General features: G+C 35.1%; 3 protein-coding genes across 3 annotated transcripts in view; 1 reads left to right on the top strand and 2 right to left on the bottom strand.

The window, feature by feature from the left end:
• The first annotated feature begins 1,968 nt into the window (after positions 1-1,968).
• LOC106131609 (facilitated trehalose transporter Tret1) lies at positions 1,969-12,243 on the top strand. Its single transcript, XM_013330760.2, has 8 exons — positions 1,969-2,416; positions 7,128-7,263; positions 7,982-8,210; positions 9,454-9,610; positions 10,193-10,413; positions 10,927-11,098; positions 11,493-11,779; positions 11,970-12,243. The coding sequence occupies exons 1-8, from the start codon at positions 2,348-2,350 to the stop codon at positions 12,241-12,243; spliced, it is 1,545 nt and encodes a 514-aa protein (XP_013186214.2). The 5' UTR covers positions 1,969-2,347.
• Positions 11,973-24,310, bottom strand: part of LOC106131607 (uncharacterized) — a 24,960-nt gene continuing 12,622 nt past the window's right edge. Inside the window, exons 6-19 of the mRNA XM_060950148.1 lie at positions 23,879-24,064; positions 23,313-23,451; positions 22,918-23,091; positions 21,747-22,343; positions 21,313-21,455; positions 20,768-21,001; positions 19,807-20,049; positions 19,534-19,597; positions 16,791-17,218; positions 16,072-16,245; positions 14,638-14,851; positions 14,110-14,324; positions 13,333-13,515; positions 11,973-12,948 (exon numbers count right to left, since the gene is read on the bottom strand). Coding sequence (XP_060806131.1) covers positions 12,667-12,948; positions 13,333-13,515; positions 14,110-14,324; positions 14,638-14,851; positions 16,072-16,245; positions 16,791-17,218; positions 19,534-19,597; positions 19,807-20,049; positions 20,768-21,001; positions 21,313-21,455; positions 21,747-22,343; positions 22,918-23,091; positions 23,313-23,451; positions 23,879-24,064 — 3,276 coding nt within the window. The 3' untranslated portion in view covers positions 11,973-12,666. The remainder of the gene's footprint in view (positions 12,949-13,332; positions 13,516-14,109; positions 14,325-14,637; positions 14,852-16,071; positions 16,246-16,790; positions 17,219-19,533; positions 19,598-19,806; positions 20,050-20,767; positions 21,002-21,312; positions 21,456-21,746; positions 22,344-22,917; positions 23,092-23,312; positions 23,452-23,878; positions 24,065-24,310) is intronic.
• LOC106131446 (uncharacterized) lies at positions 18,610-22,338 on the bottom strand. Its single transcript, XM_013330558.2, has 5 exons — positions 21,747-22,338; positions 21,313-21,455; positions 20,768-21,001; positions 19,811-20,049; positions 18,610-19,136 (listed from the first exon to the last, which is right to left on the bottom strand). Exons 1-5 carry the CDS (start codon positions 22,336-22,338, stop codon positions 18,917-18,919), a joined length of 1,428 nt encoding a protein of 475 aa, XP_013186012.2. The 3' UTR covers positions 18,610-18,916.

Genomic DNA, 24,310 nt, shown 5'->3' with positions numbered 1-24,310 from the left:
GCTTTTAAACTTGGGATTTAGATTTAGCATATATGTATGTACTAGCTGTTGCCCGCGACTTCGTCCGTGTAAATTTCGAGTTGAATGTACAATAATGTGAAATAAAAAACATATCTTGTTTTTGTTGGAGCTCGAACTTGGACCGCCAACTTCACAGTCTCACGCGCCAACCACTGGACCATCGAGGCCGCTGCGGTGGTGTTGAAATTGAAGTAGACTAACAAACCAAAAATCTTTTTACGTGAGAATTACGCATGTTATGTGCTGCAAAACCAGGATATTATCAAACTGATTTTCACTTATATAATGCTGTCGTACAATGATAAAGGACTTTGAATTTTAAATTTCTTACTTATTTGCCGGCAAACTCATGCCTTGAGTTCATTCAAAGGACGATAACCATTTTTTTGTGAACCGATTTTGATGAAACAAACTTTAAATGTTCTTCTGAGTTAAAACAAAGTAATTGGTGAAAATTTTATATAAATCGGTTCAGTACTTACGGTAATAAACGTGATCATATATACAGACAGACAAAAAAATTGGAAAAAAAATTTTGCTTTCTTTTTATTATTCATTCTAAGTTTCCCTCTATCCATTTCAGTCAAAAATACTAAATTTACAGACAAAATATTTTTACTGTTTTATTATGTGTATAAATGCGTGGGTCGCTAGTATTAGATATATGCTTATCTCGTAAGATTTCACTTAGTTATCACAATATTAAAGATTGACAGACTTATGACTAAACGGATATGCTAACACTCAGTTATTTGTTGCTGTGACTAATTTGTTGATCCTGCATCATTTCAATAGGCTTGTTGACAAGTATAATCATACCAAGTATTCAGTTCTTTCTGTTCTTCCTACTGGCGTTAGTTTTGGTTACATCCTCACCTCCATAGAGAGGAACCCGGATGCGAGTTTGGACCATGAGTTTGAATTGGAAGTCAGGTTTTTACACGATGCGACTCCTATCTGACATTTGCAAGTGAACCTAACTCATATTGGATCATGGTCCTCGCGAGATTTTCCTTAACTGTGATAGGATATGTGGCACGTCATAAAGAGATCATTTTAAATACCTAACGGTCCGAGGAACATTTCCATTCGGACCGAGGTTTGAAACCTAAAATTCCAAGCCATCAAATAATTGGAAACAAATTACGAATATTTATGAAAATTCCCCCATGCTGGAAATCAAACCCAGGTCGACTCGATATTTGCAAATTAGCGTTTTGATTACTGAACTACAGAGGCTGTCTAGGCAAAATAGCCTAGATTCCGTATGTATTAGTAAGACAATGACATCCGTTTGTCTGTTTAATTGTTGTTTCATCTCTTAAACCTTTATCTTTATTATATTCTATGTGTTTTCTTGCATGCCAAACCTGTGAAGGAATATGGTTTAGTCATAAAAGTAAATAGCAGTAAATGATGTGGACCTTACGCTTACCCTTCTATATTTTCCTACATGGATATAGCAATACCAGTATTATCCCTTACGGGATAGGCAGAGTCAATCGTCGTGTCGTGTCGTAAGTCGTGAACCACATCACATATTTATGCCTTACCTGGACAAAGCCAAAAGTCTCCGAAAGACTGAAATGAAAGTAACGGAATTGAGATTCAAATAGTAACAGGTTGTAAGAGCATCGCCTACAAGAAGAATCTCAACTTTATTAGCCTTTCCCTTACTCGTCTTTTACGACATCCACGGTAAAGATCCTGTTCTAACGTGCCGGCACCACGCGGTACATACATCTGAGTTTAATAACCTAAAACCATCTTAACTTTACATTTAGAGACAAAATAAATATAACATGTGAAATTATATGTAGGTATACCTATAGTCTAGTCACCTTGATTCGCAGGTCAATAGAACAATACTAATCGTATGAATCAAGCGAGATTCCCTCAACAAGTTACACTGTTATCATTTATCAATAATATAAAAACACTCGCCGTCAGCTAGTTACAACTATTCGTGTATGGAACCTTTCGTACATTGTAACAAACGTATTGCTGACACAACAGTCACACACAACTGTTCGACCGGACGACTCGAGTCCGCGTCGGTGAAATAAACTACCTCATCAAATATATTTGACCAAATAAAACATTAAAGTCGACTAATATCATCAAATTTTAAAGAAAAGAATAGTTGACACATTTTTATAAAAAGAACGATTTTTATTAAATCATAAAAAGAATATCGTTGACATATTTTATTAAATTGTTGAAAAATTAAATGTTGACTGATTTTATTCAATTGTTAATATATTATTTGACAAATTTTATCGAATATTGATATTAAATTTGTTAATGGTTTTAAGTTTAGAATAAAATGGTGAATAAAATAGAAATGGAATCCGTGACTCCTGTAGTCAGTCGCTTGAGATCGTGGACGGCTCAGGTAAGTGTTCAAATTATTATTATACACACACTGTACCACATCTATTTCCCTTGCGGAGTAAACAGAGTCAATGGTCACGGAAGGTTAACCCCGGTGGCTTAGTGGTGGAATTGTGATCTGATATCTGTTTCATGATCAGACATCGCCTTAGAAGTTTCTAACCTTATGATAATAGCCATGGTAATAGTCAACTAGTTTATAATATTAAAAATTCCAATTTAGTATCATATATAGAAAGACATTGCATTATTCCCAAGAAAGATAGTGGTAGCAGGTAGCTGAACATAAATACTTACAAACAAATAATCACGTTCATTTCCCTTGCGGAGTAGACTGAGGCATAAGTCTCCCACAGACAGAAAGGCGACGTTAAGCTGTGACGGAATTGAAAACATAAATATTTAGCAAAATCGTTTCTCAGCATAGTACAAGTAACAGTAATAACCTGCCTACAAAAGCAGAATTTGTGACAAAAATAGTATCGTTAAGTAAGTAACTATATCAAGTCTGAATATTCGTAGATATTTAAAAAAAAAGGTTGTGTAATGACATCAGGTATTTGATAAAGCAATCTTCACCTGCTTAATGTTCTGATCAATTATATTGTTTTCAATATTCTACAGACAAATAACCAATTAATAAATATCTACGGGCCATTAATAATATATTCTGTCCCTTTTTTAATAATAACATTTTTTTAATGACTTTTTATATTTTTTTGTAGGTAATCGTTGAGTTAGTATCTCGTGACACAAATCTCGAACTTACTTCGAGACTAACTCAATCTATGTAATCTGTCCCATATATACATACAAGCATATAATCACGTCCACATCCCTTGCGGGGTAGACAAAGCCAACAGTCTCGAAATGACTGATAGGCCACGTTCAGCTCAGTTTGGCTTAATGAAAGAATTGACATTCAAATAGTAACAGGTTGCTAGCCTAAAAGAAGAATCCCATTTATGTTTGTTTGTATTTTTGCCCGCGATTATCTCTCGTTTCACTGAACCGTTTTTGATGCGGTTTTCAGGAAAGTGTTTGTTACACTTAAAAGGTTTGAGATATTTAACCGACTTCAAAAAATGAGGATATCGATTGGAAGCTGTTCTCATTTTGTATTTATAATACTTAGAAATATGCCATACATCATATACCTTGAGGCACACACAAAATCTACTGAACGGATAAAGCCCAAATACAGTTAACCTGGGAATAACCACGAGACCGAATTCCGGTGAAAAACGAGTTTTACAAAAATAGTGAATTTCGATGTCTGTTAAAATTTTCGTTAAAACCTTATGTTAAAATTCTATTGAATACTTAAAACAATAAATTTGCCATGCTAACACAAGTTTCAAAGAGCTGTGTCTGATTCAATATACAGACGTAGAAGATTTCGTCATGTTTGTATATTATATGGATACTTATGAATTTTAATTTGGTTTGGAACAGGACTATTTTTCCAGTGAATGTCGTATGTGGCGAGTAAAGGAATAAGCACTTTTTAGCGTACCAGCTATGATCCAAGGTGAGCTGGGTTCCATAGTATTCGGAATAATTAAATTGATGATACAACAGATATCTAAATAAATTTAGGTTTATCGATTTACATACATACAACCTCGTCTCTATCCCTTATGGGGTAGACAGAACCAATAGTCTCAAAAAGTCTGGAAGGCCACGTTTAGTAGTTGACAGCAGATCGCCTAAAATTATTCCAAGTCTAATTCTGCATACATACATAGATATCATCAAGTCTATACCCCTTGCTGGGTAGACAGTAACTACTCTTTATTAAAATGTTGACCGTCTTTGAACTATTAATTAGGATGCGAAGTACGTTGAAGCGATAACCATGAAAGCAATCGTTAATTACAAACAAAGTAGTAAATCATACTAATTTGATAACAATTGCAATACTTTATTATGAATTATTCATTCTGATGGTTAAACATTGCTATACAAAGTTTTATTTATTATTTAGTCTGAATAGTACAATAATCGGACAGCATTATCTAACAGTCTTCCATTGAGTTTAGCAGATAACTATTTTGTAAGTATAATAGGTATAATATAATACATACTTACTATACTGAATTCGTATATATATGCACAATTGCACATAGTTTATATGAGGTTAATTTATAATGAAAACAGTATTTTTTCCTCAATGAAAGGTGTAAGATACTTAGACTTTTCTCGTGACGTGACGTGATTTTATGTATGGTACAAATGTGGTACATATAATGAGTCATAAAAAATATATAATTTCCGCTCATAAAAGGTCGTTCAATTTATGTTTATTAGATAGTATGAACCATTTACCAACCCTTTAAAACAAATATATAATAGAAAACAAACTAAAAACAAAACATTTCAGTTTTTTTTCGTAAACAAAACTTTATAATAGTAGATACATGACTATATTATTATGTCGATCCCCACTGAGTGTAATCATAATAAAATGCAGAATGATCATGAGACTCAGACAAAATGTTATCTCTAGTTTTGACGGCCGATTTGGCATAGTTCTCGGATTCACGCGTTTGAACCAAATGGTCCCGGGTTCAAGCCGGACAGGTCATCATGGGATTGTATTCCGTAGTATAGGTATATTAGAATCAGCAAGAGGTAAGAATGGTGCCTTTTAGGCACCATCCCATACGGGGAATAAATGCGACCACATTAATGATAAACTGAATTGTAAATAAACTAGTATATCACAGAAGTATAACGACGATGTATTGTAACAAAGGTATTTTCAATTAGCATTCGAAAACCCCGCAACATGATTCTTCTTAAAAACCCATACATACATACATATAACATGAACACTTGTTGCAATTGATCGTCATTGTTTGTTATAACACAACTAAGTATATTTGCTCAATCAATATTAACTCACTAGCTGTGCCCGCGACTTCGTCCGCGTGGAAGTCGGGGGGACGGTCAGGCGGTCACGCGTATTAGAAAGAACGCTGGTTCGCCGTATTAAATGTTTCGCTGCAAATTGCTTATAACGACTATATCTCAAAACCTATTCGTCTGATTTATATACTGTGAATGGCAATTTTAGTCTACATGAAAAGCCGAAAGTAATAAACATATTTATTTGGATAAGGATTAATACTGAATTAAAGAAAATTGGTTTCAAAATAACTTATGTTTATAATGAAAAAATAATCTTAAAAAATGAACATAAAAGTGGTTATTGTAAGTAAACCTTAAGAGATAGATATATGCTCTCGCGGACTTTTTTGTGGCAAAAAATGAGTACTTCACATCTTTAGTACATTGTTTTACTATATCTTTGTTGGTTTGCGCAGCGTTCGCGTGGAAAGCTCGCAGATGGCCGACTCATTCAACTTTCACCTGCATTGTTGACGTTTCCCGTAGGAAATCCGGGATAAAATGTAGCCTATAGCCTTCCTCGATAAATAGACTATCTAACAGTGAAAGAATTATTCAAATCGGTTCAGTAGTTTCTGAGATTAGCGCGTTTAAACAAACAAACAAACAAACAAACAAAACAAACTCTTCAGCTTTATAATATTAGTATAGATTAACTTCATTAGCTTTGGGCATTTTTGGTAAATATTTTATCCATAGTCACCAAGTTAATGGTAGTTCTTTCGGGGCATACATACAAACATATAGTCACGTCTATATCGCTTGCGGGGTAGACAGAGCCAACCCTTATATAATGTACCCTATAGTCTTAAAAAGACTGAAAGGCCACGTTCAGCTGTATGGCATTAGGATGGAATTGAAATTCAAAAAGTAACCTGTTGCTAGCCCTACAAGAGGAATCCCAAGTTCAGATGTCTATGCCTTAGTCGCATTTCACGACATCCATAGGGAAAATATATGGAATGATCTTTTAATGTAAAAAGGTTTTCAAATTCTGGAATTTCCCCACTTCTTAACACAACGCGGGTGACATTTTTGCTATTTTTCTTTTAGTCACGAAATTTCCAGAAAGTGGTGCAATGGTTTTAAATTATTATGAAACAAATAAAAACTGAGTTACCAGGTACAAACATTTAATGGTGACATTGAATTTTTACCATAAACAAATTATTTGAGGAAATGACCTTCGCTAAGGCTTCGCCACCACACTGTGATAAACAAGGGCGATAACACTGACATTTTGTGTCTATTTCTATTTGTAATACGTGTTTGTTGTTTGTCGTGTGGTTCCCGACACTTAAGAATAAGATCACTCCACTTCATTCCCTGACCGCTGAACGTTGCCTTTTAGAATTTTCAAGAATGTTGGCCTGTCGGTTGTTCCTCGGAAGGAAGACGTAGTTATATAGGTATGTATTTTAAAAATACATACATATGATCACGTCTTTATCCCTTACGGGGTAGACAGAGCCAACAGTCTTGAAAAGACTGATAGGCCACGTTCAGCTGTTTGGCTTAATGATAGAATTGAGCTTCAAATAGTGACGGGTTGCTAGCCCATCGCCTAAAAGAAGAATCCCAAGTTTATAAGCCTATCCCTTAGTCGCCTTTTACGACATCCATGGGAACGAGATGGAGTGGTCCTATTCTTTTTTTTATTGGTGCCGGGAACCACACAGACCTAAGTACCTTAACACCTATGTATATTGTAACCATATTCAAGAAAAAATGATTATGATTATTATAAGATAAGCATAGAGAATACAGAACTTAATCTTCTCAAAATCTCTTTCTATCAGATAATAGCATGCATGTCTCCCAACCTGCTCCTTCTGGACCTGGGTATGGCGATCACATTCGCCATCATAGCGATGCCTGATCTCCTCAACGCACCTGAAGGTCTTTCCTTGGATGAAGATCAGGCTTCTTGGTTTGGTAAGTAGTAACTAGCTTTTACGCGCAGATTCGCCCGCATGAATTAATTAATAGATGTAAAATAGTAAGGTGGAATCCAAATACGTAATTATAAGTTTTGTGATATATCCAATCAAGTGCAGTTTTAATTTTTACCATAATAAGATTCAAGCAAGACCAAAAATAGTTCTCCAATAAAATATAAAATATCTCCAAAATTAGACACCTACAAAAAACGACGTATTTATCGACGACCTGCAAAAGAATCAAGGTTTTCGCAAATCATCCCACGGGGACTATAGTTTTTACTGGGATGAAAGTTACCCTATATCCTTCTCCAGACTCTCAATTGTAGACAATGTGCATTCGTCCATGATTTAGATTTAAGAGATATATATTTGTATATTGACGTCCGATGAAAATGCTGCAGTGTAGTTTGTTCCGCCGCTTCTTCTACACATGCGCTTTGGAAGCGGTAGTAGTTATAATTAGATTTAAGTGATGTGACGTCAATAAGTGATACCTTGTATCCAATTTTGAAAATAAATCTAATCTATTCTATTCTAATTATATAATACGTTATATATCAAGAAGATCAATTCAGTAGGTAACCAGTGAAGAGGTAACAAACAAACAAAGAAATAAACTTACAATCGCATTTCAAATATAAGTTTCCCCAATGGTGCTTTTACGACAACGGTAATCCAAAATTTGATGCACACTAATTCTCTATTTCCAGGTAGCATATCATTCCTAACGCAGCCATTCGGAGCGGTGTTCTCAGGCCCACTAGTGGACTTCTTCGGCAGAAAGAAGGCTAACTTCCTGGCCAATGTTCCCCACCTCATAGCCTGGACATTACTTTACAATGCTACCAACATGCCCATACTGTTCATAGCATCTGCTTTGCTGGGTTTGGGTACGGGTGTCATGGAAGCACCCATCAACGCTTATGTTGGAGAAATCACGTGAGTATGACCCTTATTAGTTAAACAAGTGTCTAGCATTTACTAACACATTACACTCCATTACTAGAATTTAAAGGTACCGACATATACTGTCGTGAAAAGACTAAAAGGCCACGTTCAGCTGTATGGCTTAATGATGGGATTGAGATTCAAATAGTGGCAGGTTCCTAGCCCATCGCCTGAGGCATCCCAAGTTTATCCCTTAGTCGCGTAGTAGTTTACCAGGTCTATTCTAAAGTGCCGGTAACAACACGGCACTGTAGCTTCACAATTGAACTAAGCACCATCTACAAAAGAATACAGATTTTTCGCAAATCCTGCGGGAACTATAGCTTTTAACTATGACGGCCTCTGTGGCGCAGCGGTAGTGCACTTGTCTGTGTCACCGGAGGTCCCGGGTTCGAATCCCGGCCAGGGCATGATGAGAAACGAACTTTCTCTAATTGGCCTGGGTCTATATTATTATTTATTCTATAATATAGTATCGTTGAGTTAGTATCTCGTAACACAAGTTTCGAACTTACTTCGAGGCTAACTCAATCTGTGTAATTTGTCCCGTATAAATTTATTTATTTATATTTTACCGGGATGAAGAGTACGCTATGTCCTTTTAAACGTTAAATTTCAAGAAGGTTGGTTTAATAAATAACGCGTGAAAAGGTAACAAACAAACTTACTTTCGAATTTATAATATTAGTTGGAATAAACACTCTTTGATCAAACAGTTTCATCATATATATGTATAAATCGGTTACCTTATCTTTTCTATGTCTTTACAGGAATTAGATTAAGCTAGTTATAAAACAGATTTAAGATAAAACGTGATAAAATAATCATGTCATTGTCTCGTCCGTAGTATTGATACGAGTACGAACGGCAAACAAACACACAGATAAACAAAATACTAGCTTCTGACCGCGGCTTCGCCTGTGATGTACTACATTTCCCGTTTCCCGTGAGAATTTACATAGATATAATCACGTCTATATCCCTTGCAGGATAGACAGAGCCAACAGTCTTTAAAACTACGTTCTGCTGTAATTCAATCCTTGATTGACATTTATTTATTTCGTTAAAGTTAGGAAAAAATAACATGTGTTTGATCGGAAAATTAACTATACTTAATAACACACACGCATTCCATTAGAAATTTTTCTCTTTGAAAGTAAATTTTTTCATACGTCCCGAAAGAACTGCTGGAAATTTTAAATACCTTCATAAAATGAAAGGTTTTTTCCTCTAGTGAACCCAACACCAGGGGGGCGCTATGCACGCTCACCCAACTCTTCACTTCTGCGGGAGTATTGCTGATGTACTTCCTCGGCACAGTGGTACACTGGCGAACGGCCGCCTTGATCTGCATGTCCGCTCCGATCGCCTCAATGATCTGTGTTTTGCTAGTAAGTTAAATCTAAAGTATACCTTTAGGACTTTAACTTTAGAAGAATGTATTTATGGTGGTTTTACTTACCAGTCAGCCGAATTGCTGATTTCAGTCGTATTCATTATCCATTCAGCAGTGCTGCTACCCTTTGAAAGAAGAGACCATTTCTACTTCCCATTTTTTTTTCTGCATACGGGTACCCGAATAAGTAAGCAAAATAGGATTCACTTGTTTACAGTATTTAATTTGAATTTGTGTTAACTAAGGTCCAAGTCTCTGATTGATTCTGATAACTAGTACCGCCTTTAATTAAGCGTTCCAGATCTAAATAGTGTGGTATTATAAATCTTTCAGTTACTAATTTGGCGATAAAATTCATAGATCGTCATGCTTCCTCAGTCTACAATAATAACATACATACATAAAATCACGCCTCTTTCCCGGAGAGGTAGGCAGAGACTACCTCTTTCCACTTGCCACGATCTCTGCATACTTCCTTCGCTTCATCCACATTCATAACTATCTTCATGCAAGCTCGGCGGTTTCGGGTACTTTTGACCTAAATAATAACACCTTTAACTTCTTTGAATTCTTTTAGGTCCCAGAAACTCCAGTTTGGCTTCTATCCCGTGGCAGAGAGAAGGAAGCGCTAACATCCTTACGTTACCTCCGAGGCTGGACCAGGTCAGAGAACGTGAGGGAGGAGTTCGATAATCTAGTCGTCTATACTAAGAATCTCGAAAGATGCGTCATTTGCTCCAACACTCCGGGCCTTGACGCTTTGAACTGCGAGCATCATTTAATGAATCCAATCAAAAGGTATTCTTTAAATATTTCCTTATCATATTTTTTTTCTAGATTTTATTTGTGTTGTACATCTGTGCAACCACGAATCATCGTATACATAATGACGATTAAATAAATTAAAAGGAACCATTTAATTATTTCAAAGGGAGTAAAGAACGCCACAATACGCGACATTTCTTGCTGCGCTTACATTTAAATATAAAGTCGCAAATCTGTTAGGTATCAACAAAAAATGTGCTATCACCATGACTGAACTTTGATATTTCAGTCATGGTGATAGTGAATTTTTTCTGCAGCATTATTTTTTCTATTTGTGTCATTGTACATTTTCTTTCATATCCCAACATTCCCTCATCATGCAATTCAATAATTCTATCATTAAATTTTACACCAATCATACTGCTTAACTTTCTCATTTTCACTGCATTTGGTCTATTTTCATGCATCTTTTGCCAGACACTTTGTCAACATTTACAAGTAATAAAAACTTTTGAAAAAAATCTAAAATGATTTGTCTTATTTCAGAAAAATACTCAAAATCAGATACGTGATGTTCTGCAAGGAGACCATGAGGCCTCTGATGCTGACGATCATGTACTTCTCCTTGCACATACTCAGCGGCTTCGCGGCTATCAGACCGAACTTGGTGAACGTCTGTGGAGCCTTGGGCATGCCTGGTAGTAGGAGCAACATTATGGTAAGTTTATTTTACTATTAATTTGCGATGAAATTGAGAAGTGGTGCCCTTTTAGCGAGTATTTGACTAATGCCGGCGGTAAAATGTCGATATAATAGAAATCAAAAATATGAAAAAAATTATACAATAATCTAAGTACTTGAAACTTTTACATTACAATTTGGCGCCCGTTGTGTGAAAAAAAAATAGTGTGCAATGTAAGGGCACACAATTTTCTGAACAGTTGTAAATTTGTCAACTAAATCTTAAAATTGAGAGTAAAAATTAATGCATAATTGTGACCTTAGTTGCAATATCACTGTCCGTAGTAGGTACTTTCTCTATATCCTTAAATACTTCCGAATCCTTTGGTCAACATTTACTTCTGTATTAAAATGTGTCCTTTTTGTTTCAGTTGATTGTAGGCATAATTACCTTCGTAGCCGCCTTAGCCACTGTCCCTATTGTCAAATTAACAGGAAAGAGAAAGTTAGCAATAACTGCGATGCTTGGCTGTGCTATAAGTACTACAGGACTCGCTATATATGCTAGAGCTAATTTAGATGATTCAGTATACTCATATGATGCCAGTACATTCCCAACAGAACTGAGTCATGTACCAGAAATATTGTTCTTCATGTTAGTAGTATTTAATGGTCTTGGAATCCCATGGGTGTTGCTTGGAGAAGTTTTTCCGTTCAGGTAATTTGATATGAAGCTGTGTAACATACATAAAAATACAATAGTTAACTCTTATAATCTGTCAACTCTTACTGACACTCACGTTTAGAATTTAGGTAAACATTCTGTACCAATATACCGACATTTATAAAAAAAAGTGTATTGTGTATTAAAATAATTGTCAAAGTAGTAATCACTCTTCTTTTATCAGGAGTCGCACCACTGCTCAAGGCATCGCCGCTGCTGCTAATTACGTTATCAACTTCTTTGCCGCCAAAACCTTCATCGACGTCGAAGCCGGTTTAGGCTTATGGGGTGCTTTTGTCGTCTACTCCATCTTTGGTTACTTGGGCGTTTTGTACCTATACTTCTTCCTTCCTGAGACAGAAGGAAAGACGTTGATAGAAATAGAATCATACTATAACGGAAAATTGAGAACATTCGCTGACGATCCGTTTATCAGATTATTCAGAAAGTCTGACTGAAAGGCGTAAGTGATATTATCTTTAGTATTGATTCGCATTTATGTAAAAGTGAAGTATTATGCCAGCTTTTTATTATTGTTTTTCCTAATCTTTACCTATTACTATATTACCTTGATCTCGATTTCATTTTCAATGACTTCTGTTTAAATATAATTGATACTAAACGAAGTTTTCCTTAATAGAAATACTGTTACTTATAAAATGAATGACAACTCTTCATTTTGGAGTAAAACAGACTACGTTTCGTGATTATTTTTAAGTATAAGTGATAATGTAATAATTAAGTATAAGTATTTATTAAACAATTTGTACATATCACATCTTTTATTTCATCAGTCGGTGTGAGTAAAAACGTCCTTTTATATTTTTAAATAGCTATCTTTTCAATGTTTTGATAATTATGTTTATATTCTATGAACTAAATTATGATGAAGGGTCTTCAATAGTAGCTATAAAGAGTGGAACCCCTGATGCGCTATCCCACAGAACAGTTATAAACGGTCTGTTTGCTTTGAAAGACATCGTAGGTTCATCGTTGGATAATGCTACAGCACCGAACGCGGACGCTGCGGCTGCTGATCCGCCGTACTCATCAATAGAGAGTACCGCAGAATGCACAGCAGAAGTAACTTGAGGTGAATATGATCGGTACGTCCCAACGCCGGATAGATCCGAGTTATTGTTGAAAATATTCAAGATGCCAAGCTGAAAAAGTAATGAAATGTGATGACTCTTGATGAGAAATATAAAGTATAGTTATATTATCAACAAGATTATGTGCTGCCTTGAATTCTCTTCGTTCTTTCGTTTCTTTCGTCTTGAAAATTGATGTTACTAATTGAAAAATGAGTCCATATGAATATTTTACTAATAAAATTAATCCAAAACTCCGTATGAACTACAAAACGATTTCTACCAGGTTTGATTGATAGGGCCACGATATAAAAATTGAATGCTGAAAACTACATACCTCGGAAAATAGGCGTAATTTTATGTATGTCATTCCGATAAAAATTAGAATTTAATTTTGAAAAAAGTAGACCTTCGATAACATTTTTTTTTTAAATCATGAGAAACAAAATCCTTTACCTTCCTTAACGCAACATTGAGATCAGTATCAGCTTTTACAGTGAATTTGGGTAATTCCAGATCAGTTTCTTCATACGGAAACTTTTGGTACTCCAATAACTTGGAGTCAGTCAAAGTGCGGAGTATTTCAGATATGCTTGAGATTTGAGATGGCAAGATCACCATTAAAGAATACTGTTCCTTCTGAAAAGTATAAATAAGCAAGCTTGTAAAAACGAAACTTACAATAAGACAGAGAACCATGATCTGCATTTTACAACATAAATGGGAAAGAGATGGAGTGGTCCTATTCTTTTGTATTGATGCCGGGAACCACATGGCACGTTAAGCACACGGCGACTAAGGGAAATGCTTACAAACTTAGGATTCTTATTTTAGCTAGCAACATGACACTATTTGAATCTCAATTCTATCATTAAGCCAAATACCTGAACGTGGCCGATCAGTCTTTTCAAGACTGTTGGCTCTATCTACCCCACAAGGGATATAGACGTGACGATATGTATTTATATATGTAACATGATCTGGTTCAAACCAAATCCATACCCCGGGAGGCAACTTTCTCTACAGTTTACTTAACCCTATTCTACTTATTATATTAGGTCCTCACATATGAAATTGTCATTCACATGTGTGGTTCTTACTTTGATAAACTAAATATATTATATAAAAAAAAATTCGACTTTTTGTTCCTCCTATACCAAAAGCCAGATTAGGATCAGATTGGAAAAAATAAATCTCACAAACAATTTAGAATCTAGAAATTATAATACCAACCTCGAAGGGCAAAACAACAATCTGTGCAGTATTACTCCTATCGATGCCGGTTTTTAGATGCCTCCTAATGTGCATGAAAGGCACCATTTTTTTACTTCCGTCACTGAGGTAGAAAACATCGGCCTGTGTGAGATGAGGGTTAAACTTCAGATCCCACATGCCTTTGAAGTAGACTGCATTGACTAGAACTAGTTGAGTATTTACTCCGATAGAATCTGGAAAGATTATTAATAAATTTGTATGAGAAAATAGTACAAAAAAGTCTCGAAAGGCACGTTTATCTTGATGGCTAGAAAACTCGTAGAATTGAGATATATACAGTTCATAATATAATGTGTTTTTCTGACAACGTATACCTATTTCGGACTTCTTGAGGACGTCACCTTCCGTGCCTTATGGATTTGTCATGAAAACTTTGCTGGGCAATCAGTTCAAAATGACTTTTTTCTCCAAATACTTTAGTACTTACCACCTCACTTCGTCCTTACTTATTGGGTAACTGTACTGATGACGATAACTGCAACATACCTGAAGAAACGAGTTCTTTAATCTTATTGTTCGTCTTCGATGCTACCCAATTGTTGATCATCTGGGCCGATCTCTCAGGAACTACAAAGCGAGTTGGAGTGAGTTCACTGTTGAAGCTGTTCAGAGCTGTGCTTTTAAAAGCTGGGCTCACATCAAACGCATCTGCTATGAAGATATTGGTCGCTAAATTCAGGAGATTGTTTGATTTTCGAGTCTGAAAAAAAATCGAAAATTAATTTATAGATATGAATATGTGAATGAAATTTGTAAGATCAGATGAAGAAATTAGGTAACTTTTTTCTTAAAAGGTGCAGATAACAGAGACGCAGGGAAGAAATGTGAGATTTATACATTTAAATACATAAAATCACGTCTTTAGGCTACGTTCAGCTTTTTGACTTAATTATGAAACTGATATTAAAATAGAAACAGGTTGCTAGCACATCGGCTACAAAAGAAATTCCAGTTTAAGCCTATCCTTTGGTAGCCTTTTACGACATCCATGGGAAAGATGTTTGAAGATGTTGAAGTTGTTCTATATTAAAGTGCCGGAAAGCGGTGCAGTGTGCACATAAATTTACATACTCGTACATATGAGCTTAGGACGTGCTTATGCGCATTATTGTATGTATGAGACGTATGTAATGTATAACCTTGAATTTAACCGCATCGTTATCCAAGAAATTAATTATTTTAATTAGAATGAATAAGATTTGTTACATAATGATAGAAATATATAGTGACTATTAAAAGTCAGATAATATTTGATTACTCATTAAACAACATGGAAGCTTTGGCATATTAAAGTACATCCCTTACGGGGTAGACAATACTGGAAGGCCACGTTTAGCTGTATGGTTAATACGAGTATTTGCAAATCCATCGCCTACAAAATAAAACCCAAGTTAAAAGGGAAAGATATGTAGATTTCCCTTCATTGACTTTTATAATAAGGAAGCATTAAGACGTAAAAATACCGAATTCTATATATACATTAAGAAAAACGCTTTAAGTTAGCATTGAAACTTCAAAATTAGCTGAGCTTGAGCTTAATTATTATGGTGGCTTTCAAATATTCTAAATTAATAATCAATACAGCTGTCCCAGTGGAGTATATATATATATACATATATATGTATATTTGCAGATATAGGTACAAGATTATTTTTCATTAACAAGAATCAGTACATCAGTACATCATTGCAGTTGTTCAGTTTGATGTACTGATACAGAAAAGTGTATCAGTACATCAAACTGAACAACTGCAATCATACACAACTGCAGTGTAATTTATTCCGCCGCTTCTTCTACACATGCGCTTTGGAAGCGATAGTAGTTAAAATTAGATTAAAGTGATGTGACGTCAATAAGTAATACTATTCTACAAAAGGTGCATGCGCAGGCGTCCGAAACTTTACAAATATATTTACCTACCTTGACATCCAGCGTAAGATTCTTATAAGCCGCCGCCGCTACCTCAGGGGACATCTGAAGAGCATTTGAGATTTGCTGTTGAGTCGCACCCAAAGCACCTTGCTGTAGCAGCGCCAATAGAGAAGAGATCGAGAATGGTGATATTACCAAGTTCTGACCAGGCTGGACAATATTCTGGAATTATATACAAAAAGGTTGAAAAGGGTCCCTCTAGTTTCAGGAAGAGATGAAACAACCAATCATAACATTAAAAAATATTGTTTGTTTTTTTCGCAGAATTATAGGTGTTACAAGCATGCAATAACTACTTATGTATACTACATACATACATGTAATCACGTCTATATCCCTTGCAGGGTAGGCAGAACCAACAGTGTTGAAAATACGGATAGGCCACGTTTAGCTGTTTGGCTCAATGATAGAATTGAGATTCAAACAGTGACAGGTTTATTGTCCATCATGTAAAAAAAGTATTCCAAGTTTAGAAACATATACCTTAGTCACCTTTTACGACATCTACGGCAACGAAAAAAAAAATAGAAAAGGACCACTCCGATGCCATTCCTTTATTAATAGCGCCGGGAACCAAACAGCACTTATATATACTATAAATTTTTTTTTAATAGTAAGTGACTAGAAGCTCTCTCCTTGGTGGAATTTATTTTATTGAGAAGTATATCTAGAGCGAAAACTATCTTACATTATAGAAAATTTATCACCTTCACGAGAGTCAAGCCGAAGTTGATTACAGGTCGCGACAAAGGTCCCCCATTTATTACTGGAGGATATTGTCTATTAAGTTCTGCATCCCTTTCGTTTAAAACATCAGCAAATTTGTCAGTGTTAACATTTGCTAACTCGCGGTATATAGGAGGTTCTAAATTTATGCTTGGTCTTGGAACACTTTCTTCACCAGCAATAACATTGGGAACTTGTGTTGATATCTGCTCAATGTTCTTATTTGGATAATAACTATCTTCATTATTTTTCGTTTCATTGTTTTCTATTGCTAAAGGAAGAACATGTTGTCTTGCATCGTCTAAAAAATATATTTGATCTTGATTAACTATTTGACCATACGGATAAGGATTTGCGTAAGGCAAAACATTTTGAGTTCGAACTGCCACAACACATAGTGTTGATAAAACTGGAAAATAAATAAACACGGCATAAATAAAACACAATAGAAGTGTCGTCATTAGGTGACTAATCATTTGATAGATAACATGAGGTTTGTTATAAAATATACCTAAATGTATTATTCTCCGTTATGTTCATAGTGGCGATAAAGTAGTTTATAACCAAAGCAGAATTTGGTTAAAAGCTTAATCATGGACCCTGTTGGTCACATCAACAAATCAAAATAGAGCAATCTTCATGTTTTTACATTTATTTGTAAAAGGATTAGATAATTGTCCATATTTTTGAATGGATTATAAACAGAGATATTCTTAGATTGATGAACTCGATCAAATATTCAACTATAACGAGAAATTCAAACACATGAAATCACATGAAGATGGTAAAACCTATATTTGCAGAAACTTTGACCATTGACAAATTACAAAGACAAACGAATTCACTTACTAAGATACATCTCAAATAGTCTTCGATTATATTCAAACTTGCAAGTTCAATAATAAATACGACACTAAAGCCACAAAACGACTAACAACACAGAACCACTGAGGCAGAATGACCGTAAACACGTTTATTCACTGTTTAACTTATTTTTCCTACCAGTCATTCAATTGTAGCTTTAAGCTCCCTGTCATTTAAGTCTCTTATTGCTTATGGAAAAAGTTCTATACGACTTAAGTTATTGATAGCGACTGGTCTTTACGCTGTAGGTTTTCCCAGCGTCTTTCCATACTCATTTAGGTACTATCATCTTAGGATCTAAGATTAACGTTTTCAATTTAATCAATGTACCCTTGAAATTATAACTGGATTTCACAAGTACTTGAGTTTTTGCGCTATTCCGTGACGAAAGTAATGCATTATAAACTTTTTATATGACTCACAATGCACGGTCAAACAATCCGAAAAAAGGTGTGTGTAGGTGAATTGGATTGGACTAAACGATTTGCCAAAGCAAAAATATGTGTCAAATTTTCAAGGTATGGAATAATAATAGGTAGGTATAATAAGCCATCGTAATGAGTAAGTAATTACCTTTTACTTTTATTATTATTTTTGCGCATCAAAAAGACAAGGAGGTCAAATAAAATTACATAAACTGCTCAAAACATAATGACACAATTTTATTTTCCTATTGTTATAATTATCCACATTACTTATTCTTAGTCATCTCATATTAATAAATTGCATACATTTAATACATGAATTCGAGATAGAACTCATACTTATAATAAAAATAATGACGGCAGGCACATATTTACAATTATGTCCAATATATGTTCATAATTTAGATTGAAAATGTCAATTAAAAAATAAAATAATTATATGTAAGTAAGTTACTAGACAGAGAAAAAAAATGTTCATAAAATTACGAAGAAATTAGATATACTCGTATAGTTTATCTGTTAGGTTTAAAATGTCCACTTTATAGAAAAGATTACATTTAATTCTAATAAATTTATTAGTCAGTACTTCCTACACCATAAGTCAGTCAGTTCTCATATTATTCCAGTCAATTATTCCGTATACATTATCTCAGTTAAATACAGTAAAATTATGTCATGTTCTAAAACTAATGCAATAATTTTATCAATAGCCAGTTAACATACTCGTAATAAAAAAAAGTTAATAAGTTAAACAAAAATTAAAATACATAGTTAATCAAAATAAATATAAAATTTAAAACATTTGAATTTCGAATCAACTAAGTAACAATATTCTTATTGTCAGAAGATTCAGGTACAAACGGCCCCTTTCCATTGGCTGCATAAAGTATTGTCTGGGCGAAGTAAAAAGGTGGTACTCCGTAGTGTTCATAAGGCGTTTTATATTCGAATGTTATTGATCCGACGGTCCGAACGGCGCGACGTAGCAAAGAACATGTGTAAGATAGACTCTCTGCTTTCTTCTCGATAGATCTGAACCTAGAACAAACGTGATCAAACAAAAAAAAAACAAAAGAAAATGGAGCGTTCCTCCTGATACATATATATTTCCAGCACCATGTGGTTCCCGGCACCAATAGAAAAGAGATCTCCTGATCTCTTCCACTTCATCTCTTTCCCATGGATGTCGAACTGTCACAGATAATGCCAACTAAGAAATTTTTCTTTTAGTGACAGGATGCTATACTGTCACTATCAAATCTCAAATCAAGAAATTAAGCCAAATAGGTGAACGTGGCCTATTCGTCTATCAAAACGGTTGGCTCTGTCTACCCCGCAAGAAATATAGATGTGATTATATGAATGTATAAATTTTCAGCCATTGAGTCTTCTTTGTCCAATCGTTATCCTATTATTGGGGGTCGGGTCTCCTCACTTATATGCGCCAGGTTCATCTGTTCTAGATTGTCAAATTGGGAAGTTGGGTTTTCTCGAGGTCTCTGTCAATGCCACCAGGTAAATTTTCAGCCATTGAGTAAATTCCCCTTATACACGTCGAATTATTATTTAAACCATTAAAAAAAGTCTAAATTGTATACATTGGTTTAATCCCCAACATTTCCCTCATTATAACTTTGTTGCGCCAAACCGATGTCTACTAAACTAGACAAAAACTATATAGACAAACAAGCTATATTTTACAAATTACGTACAACGGGCAATCTTCCAAGCGTGGAATCAGCTCTACTTTGCCAAGAAGCAAAAGTGCGTTCTGCACAGCCGCTACAGCGATCACTGAAGGGAATTCCCCGCAATGCTGCTTATCAGCCAGGACTCCACACATGCAGATGAAGGTCGCGCCGATTTCTATCTCCCCTGGATTGTGGCTGTCACACCACCAGGATAAGTACGCGATGAACTCTTGAGGGATAACGGGCTGGCGAGGGAACTTCTGCAATTGGTAGGATAACATTAAATTAAACATAAGGTCAAGGTAACATATCTATAGGAGAAGAGGATTGAATGTTCAACGATTTACTTTAGTTATTCTTTTCTTTCGAGTGTTTTATGTTTTGGGTTATAACACAACGATTAATCACCCCCATATTACTTGAAATAATAACCTTACCTAACAGATATAAAAACCAATGATCCCATAATACCTACAAGTAGTTGAGTGTTATTTCCAAGTTCTGAATATAAAATATATTTGCATTTATATCCCATTATTTTCTGTGTCATTTGATTGTATATAACTACGTTATTAATTTGTGTTTCATGATCACGACTTTAGGTGCATTAACGATATCCTGTTACTATTATCCGGTTATTGTCTAGTGATAACTTAAACACACTAAAGACGCATCAAAAATTACGTCGACAATCCTGCTTGCGACTAAAAGCTATCTGTTTAAGATTTTTTAAAATAATAAGTCGATACTTATCCGTGAAAAATAGTAACTTCACGACTGTGAATTCAAAGACAATAAGAAAATGCAAAGACAGAAAAAAAAGTAGTCTTACGAATCAGCCGGTAGATTTTATCTAATAATGACGAAGACCAGTCGAGATGGAGAGAGAAATGTCCGAATAACTTCAAGTCCCAAAGCATCACAATGGCTGCAACTGGATCATGCAAGGTAGACAAAAAATAGTCCAATAACTCTTACCAATTTCTCTAACACCGCTTTCTCCGCAGAAAGCAGCCCTTGAGTATTGAACGCGTAGTTGGAACATTTCACTAATTTAGACGCGTGGAGACCAGGCCCGTGGAATTTGCTGGCTATCCAGTAGCACGCTGCGGCTATCAGCTGCAGTTTGTCCACGTGAAGTTGACCCGTGGCCAGCACGGAGTCTAGATACCAACAGGCTGTTTGGACAGTCCCTGGATTTCCATGAGCGCCCTAACAAAATAAACAAATTTCAATCAAGGGTTGAATTACAGCAGAACGTAGCTTTTCGGTCTTTACTAGACTGATGGCTATATCTACCCCCACAAGAAATATATGCGTTATAATATGTATGTATGATAATTTATTCATGTTACGTATTCATTTCTCCTTTCACGGTCATTGGAAGTTCACCCTCGATCTACAATAATTGATTAAATGCGTTCTGTCAAATTTTTATCCATACAAATACACAAAGGCATAATAAGGTCAATATTAACAGATTTCTACCAAGAATTTAAGTGGATTGAAATTATTTTACTTACATTAACTTTCATAAGCCAATTAATAATGCATGCTCTCATTGCGCTTGATATCCTAGGCGTCTCGACCTTTTGCTCCACTCCCAGAAGATGCGTGAATATATCAGCCACGTAGACTTGATGAATACTCTTCTGTGCTTTCTTCCCTGTTCCCGAATAATAAGAGTTTATTTTTCTTTGATAAACTTCTCAACGTTCGCTATACTTAGATATAAGTCTATATCCTATATCTATTTTTCCTACGATATATGGCATTCTTCAGGTGAAGCGGTATTATTTTATATATATGGTACAGAAAAGGGCATATATTTAACAAAAGAAGTGGGTACAGATTAAAAATACATGATAGTTTGTAATGTTTTCATTTTAGGTGTAAATTAAATACGACCATTCGTAAGCGGATTGACACTGATCAATAAATTTTGAATTATACTTACAATAGTCCGGTGACTTAAGTTTGTCGTGCATCGACTCTGTAAAATACAACCTACGACGAGCTTTTTCATCTTCTTTCTTCTCCTTAGCTACTGGAGACAGTCCTTGCAGCTCCCTACTATGTGGTCTTTTCAAACTTCTCTTAATATTTTTTACCCTACATGGTTCCAAAGTGGACTTAAACGCAGGCGTTGCCGCTGTATCGCAACTTTTTCTTCTTTCTTTACAAGGTTTCGCAGAATCTTCTTCATCGCTAATAACTACAATGCTGTCTTTCCTTTTATTATCCTTGAAGACATTAAAACCTGTTTTTACCTCATCTTTTGATCTTAGTGTTACGAATCTTGTGTCAAGTTTCAAGACATTCTTATGTTGTTTTATATAATTTACATGTTTGCTGGAACCAGGTAATGTTAATTGTGGCTGCTTGCCAGAGTTTATCGCCTTCAATGGATGTCTTTCATTATGGTTCTCTTTGTTTGGTATTCCCTTAAATTGGATCAAATATTTGGGTAACGGCGGAAGTGGTTCAACAGGCAATGGTATTCTTGTGATAGGCCTGCCTTTGCGCATATTTTCCTTGTTTATTTCCATTTTAACTTTAACACTTAACTTCTTAAAATAACTTTTACCTTTGATTTTACTTATTTTACATACGATTGCGACCAGCGCAACCGACGTAACCACAAGTTTTTGTAATTAAAATCAACAGAACTAGATATTTTTCATAATCTACCCTCTAAATTATTACAACTTACCTTCCATTCCAAAAAATAGGAAAAAATAAAACCACATAAATTTAAAATAAATAATTTATTCTTAAACATATCACAACATCCTCAAAAAATAAATAATTCTTAAATTAAATCTATCTTAATACTAGCTGTGTACTTTTTCGTTATCAAATGCATCTGGTTTTAAGAAGAAACATTATTTTGTTTTTGCATTATTATGCATTATATTAGCACAGCAAATAGTAACCGTATAAAATGTAAAATGATCTATAAATATTTACAGTTGATAAGGCCATAATAAGTTATCATCAAATTTATCAATACGTATAGTAGATGGCAGTATTAAAAAAAAATTCAAGTTAAAATGTCAAACATAAAACTTCATATCTCACGTTCTCCGGAACGTGTTTTCTGGCCAGTGTTTTCATTTGTCAGATTTATATTTCGAACGGTGTGGGCTGCTCGGGGTCAACGATCTTGCCGCTAACTACAACGAGGTTATCCAAACAGTCAATGATGAAGAACATGAAGGGATTCTCTACGCTGAACTTCCTCACTGGTTTTAGCTGTGCCAATGGAAGGTTCTTTAATGCTTCTACCGCTGGATTTGCAGCTGAAATAGAAAAGTCTATTTTTTATCAAATTTTCATATGTCATCTTCGGGCGTTAGTTGTGGTTGAAATCCCAGGTCTTTGCAATTAACCTATTTCTCTGGGTCCGCCTGAATTTACCCCATTATAATTAACATAATAAAATTAAATTAAGTAAAATTGATATTTTAAACTCTATCTATTGAATACCCGGTCCTTTCTTAACTTTCAAAGTTTTCCTTACCAGAAATTTCTGAAGCTGAAGAATCAGCATTGTCCACTCTCACGGCGACATGCTGCACCAACTCCTGGACAAAGAGACCTTCCGTCGAAGACACTCCTGACAGCTCGGCGTCACGGCTAAATATGCTGCTCACACCGAACTGAAATTGTTAAAAAAATTCTAATAAGTTATTGCTTGATGCTTGGTAAATGAGTGACTTCACTTTAAATAACAATTTATTTCATGTAACATTTGGAGAGCAAACACGATTGACTTATGACAATTCAACCTAGTTCATGAATTTCAATTTGATTATCTTCTTCTTGCTGCATCGACTCTGTTAGATCAAATCTGTAAGAACTAGTATAGCCGATGTAGAATTAACAAGTCTTCGTCAGACTTACAACTAGTAATTTTAAAAGTTGAAAGAATCTAATAAGCTTTCTGAATTTCAACCCTACACCTAGTAAGATTTGTGTGTCAAGGTCATAAATCACCTCATTCATCCTCATTCACCTTGATATCTAAATCTATATGAAAATCAATTAATTCTCGTAAAAAAAATGTTTTACAACTTCTAAATGTACCTTAGCAAGAGCGGCCACAGGTTTAGTCGTAGTCTCCACGTAGAAGGTAGGCAGAGATACTTGTAGTTCTTCCTCCCGCATGTTGTCTTGTATCTCAGCGATGGGAGTCACGGGCAGGTCGGCTGCGAGTCTGGTGAGCCCATCACGAGACCGTGGGGTCACAATCAATAAGGCGTATCGACCTCCCTGAAACCGGACAAGTCTTTAATAATAAGTTTAGCAACAGATATCGCAATGAAACTCTCTTCTTTTCCACAAGATAATCTCTGCAAACTTCTTTTGCTCCATCTACATTAATTAATCTAAATCTTTAGATAAACCATAATTTGCAATATTTTTAAACAACATTACTTAATAAATAACCAGAGTATTGTATTAAAAGACCACTACACCGACGGAAGAACCACAAGATGCGTAATTACTTTCACCTAA

This window comes from Amyelois transitella, chromosome 20 (assembly GCF_032362555.1).
Source record: "Amyelois transitella isolate CPQ chromosome 20, ilAmyTran1.1, whole genome shotgun sequence".
NCBI classification, from domain to species: Eukaryota; Metazoa; Arthropoda; class Insecta; order Lepidoptera; family Pyralidae; genus Amyelois; species Amyelois transitella.
Note: the sequence above shows the minus strand (reverse complement) of the source record. Positions and strands in the feature narration are given on the sequence as shown.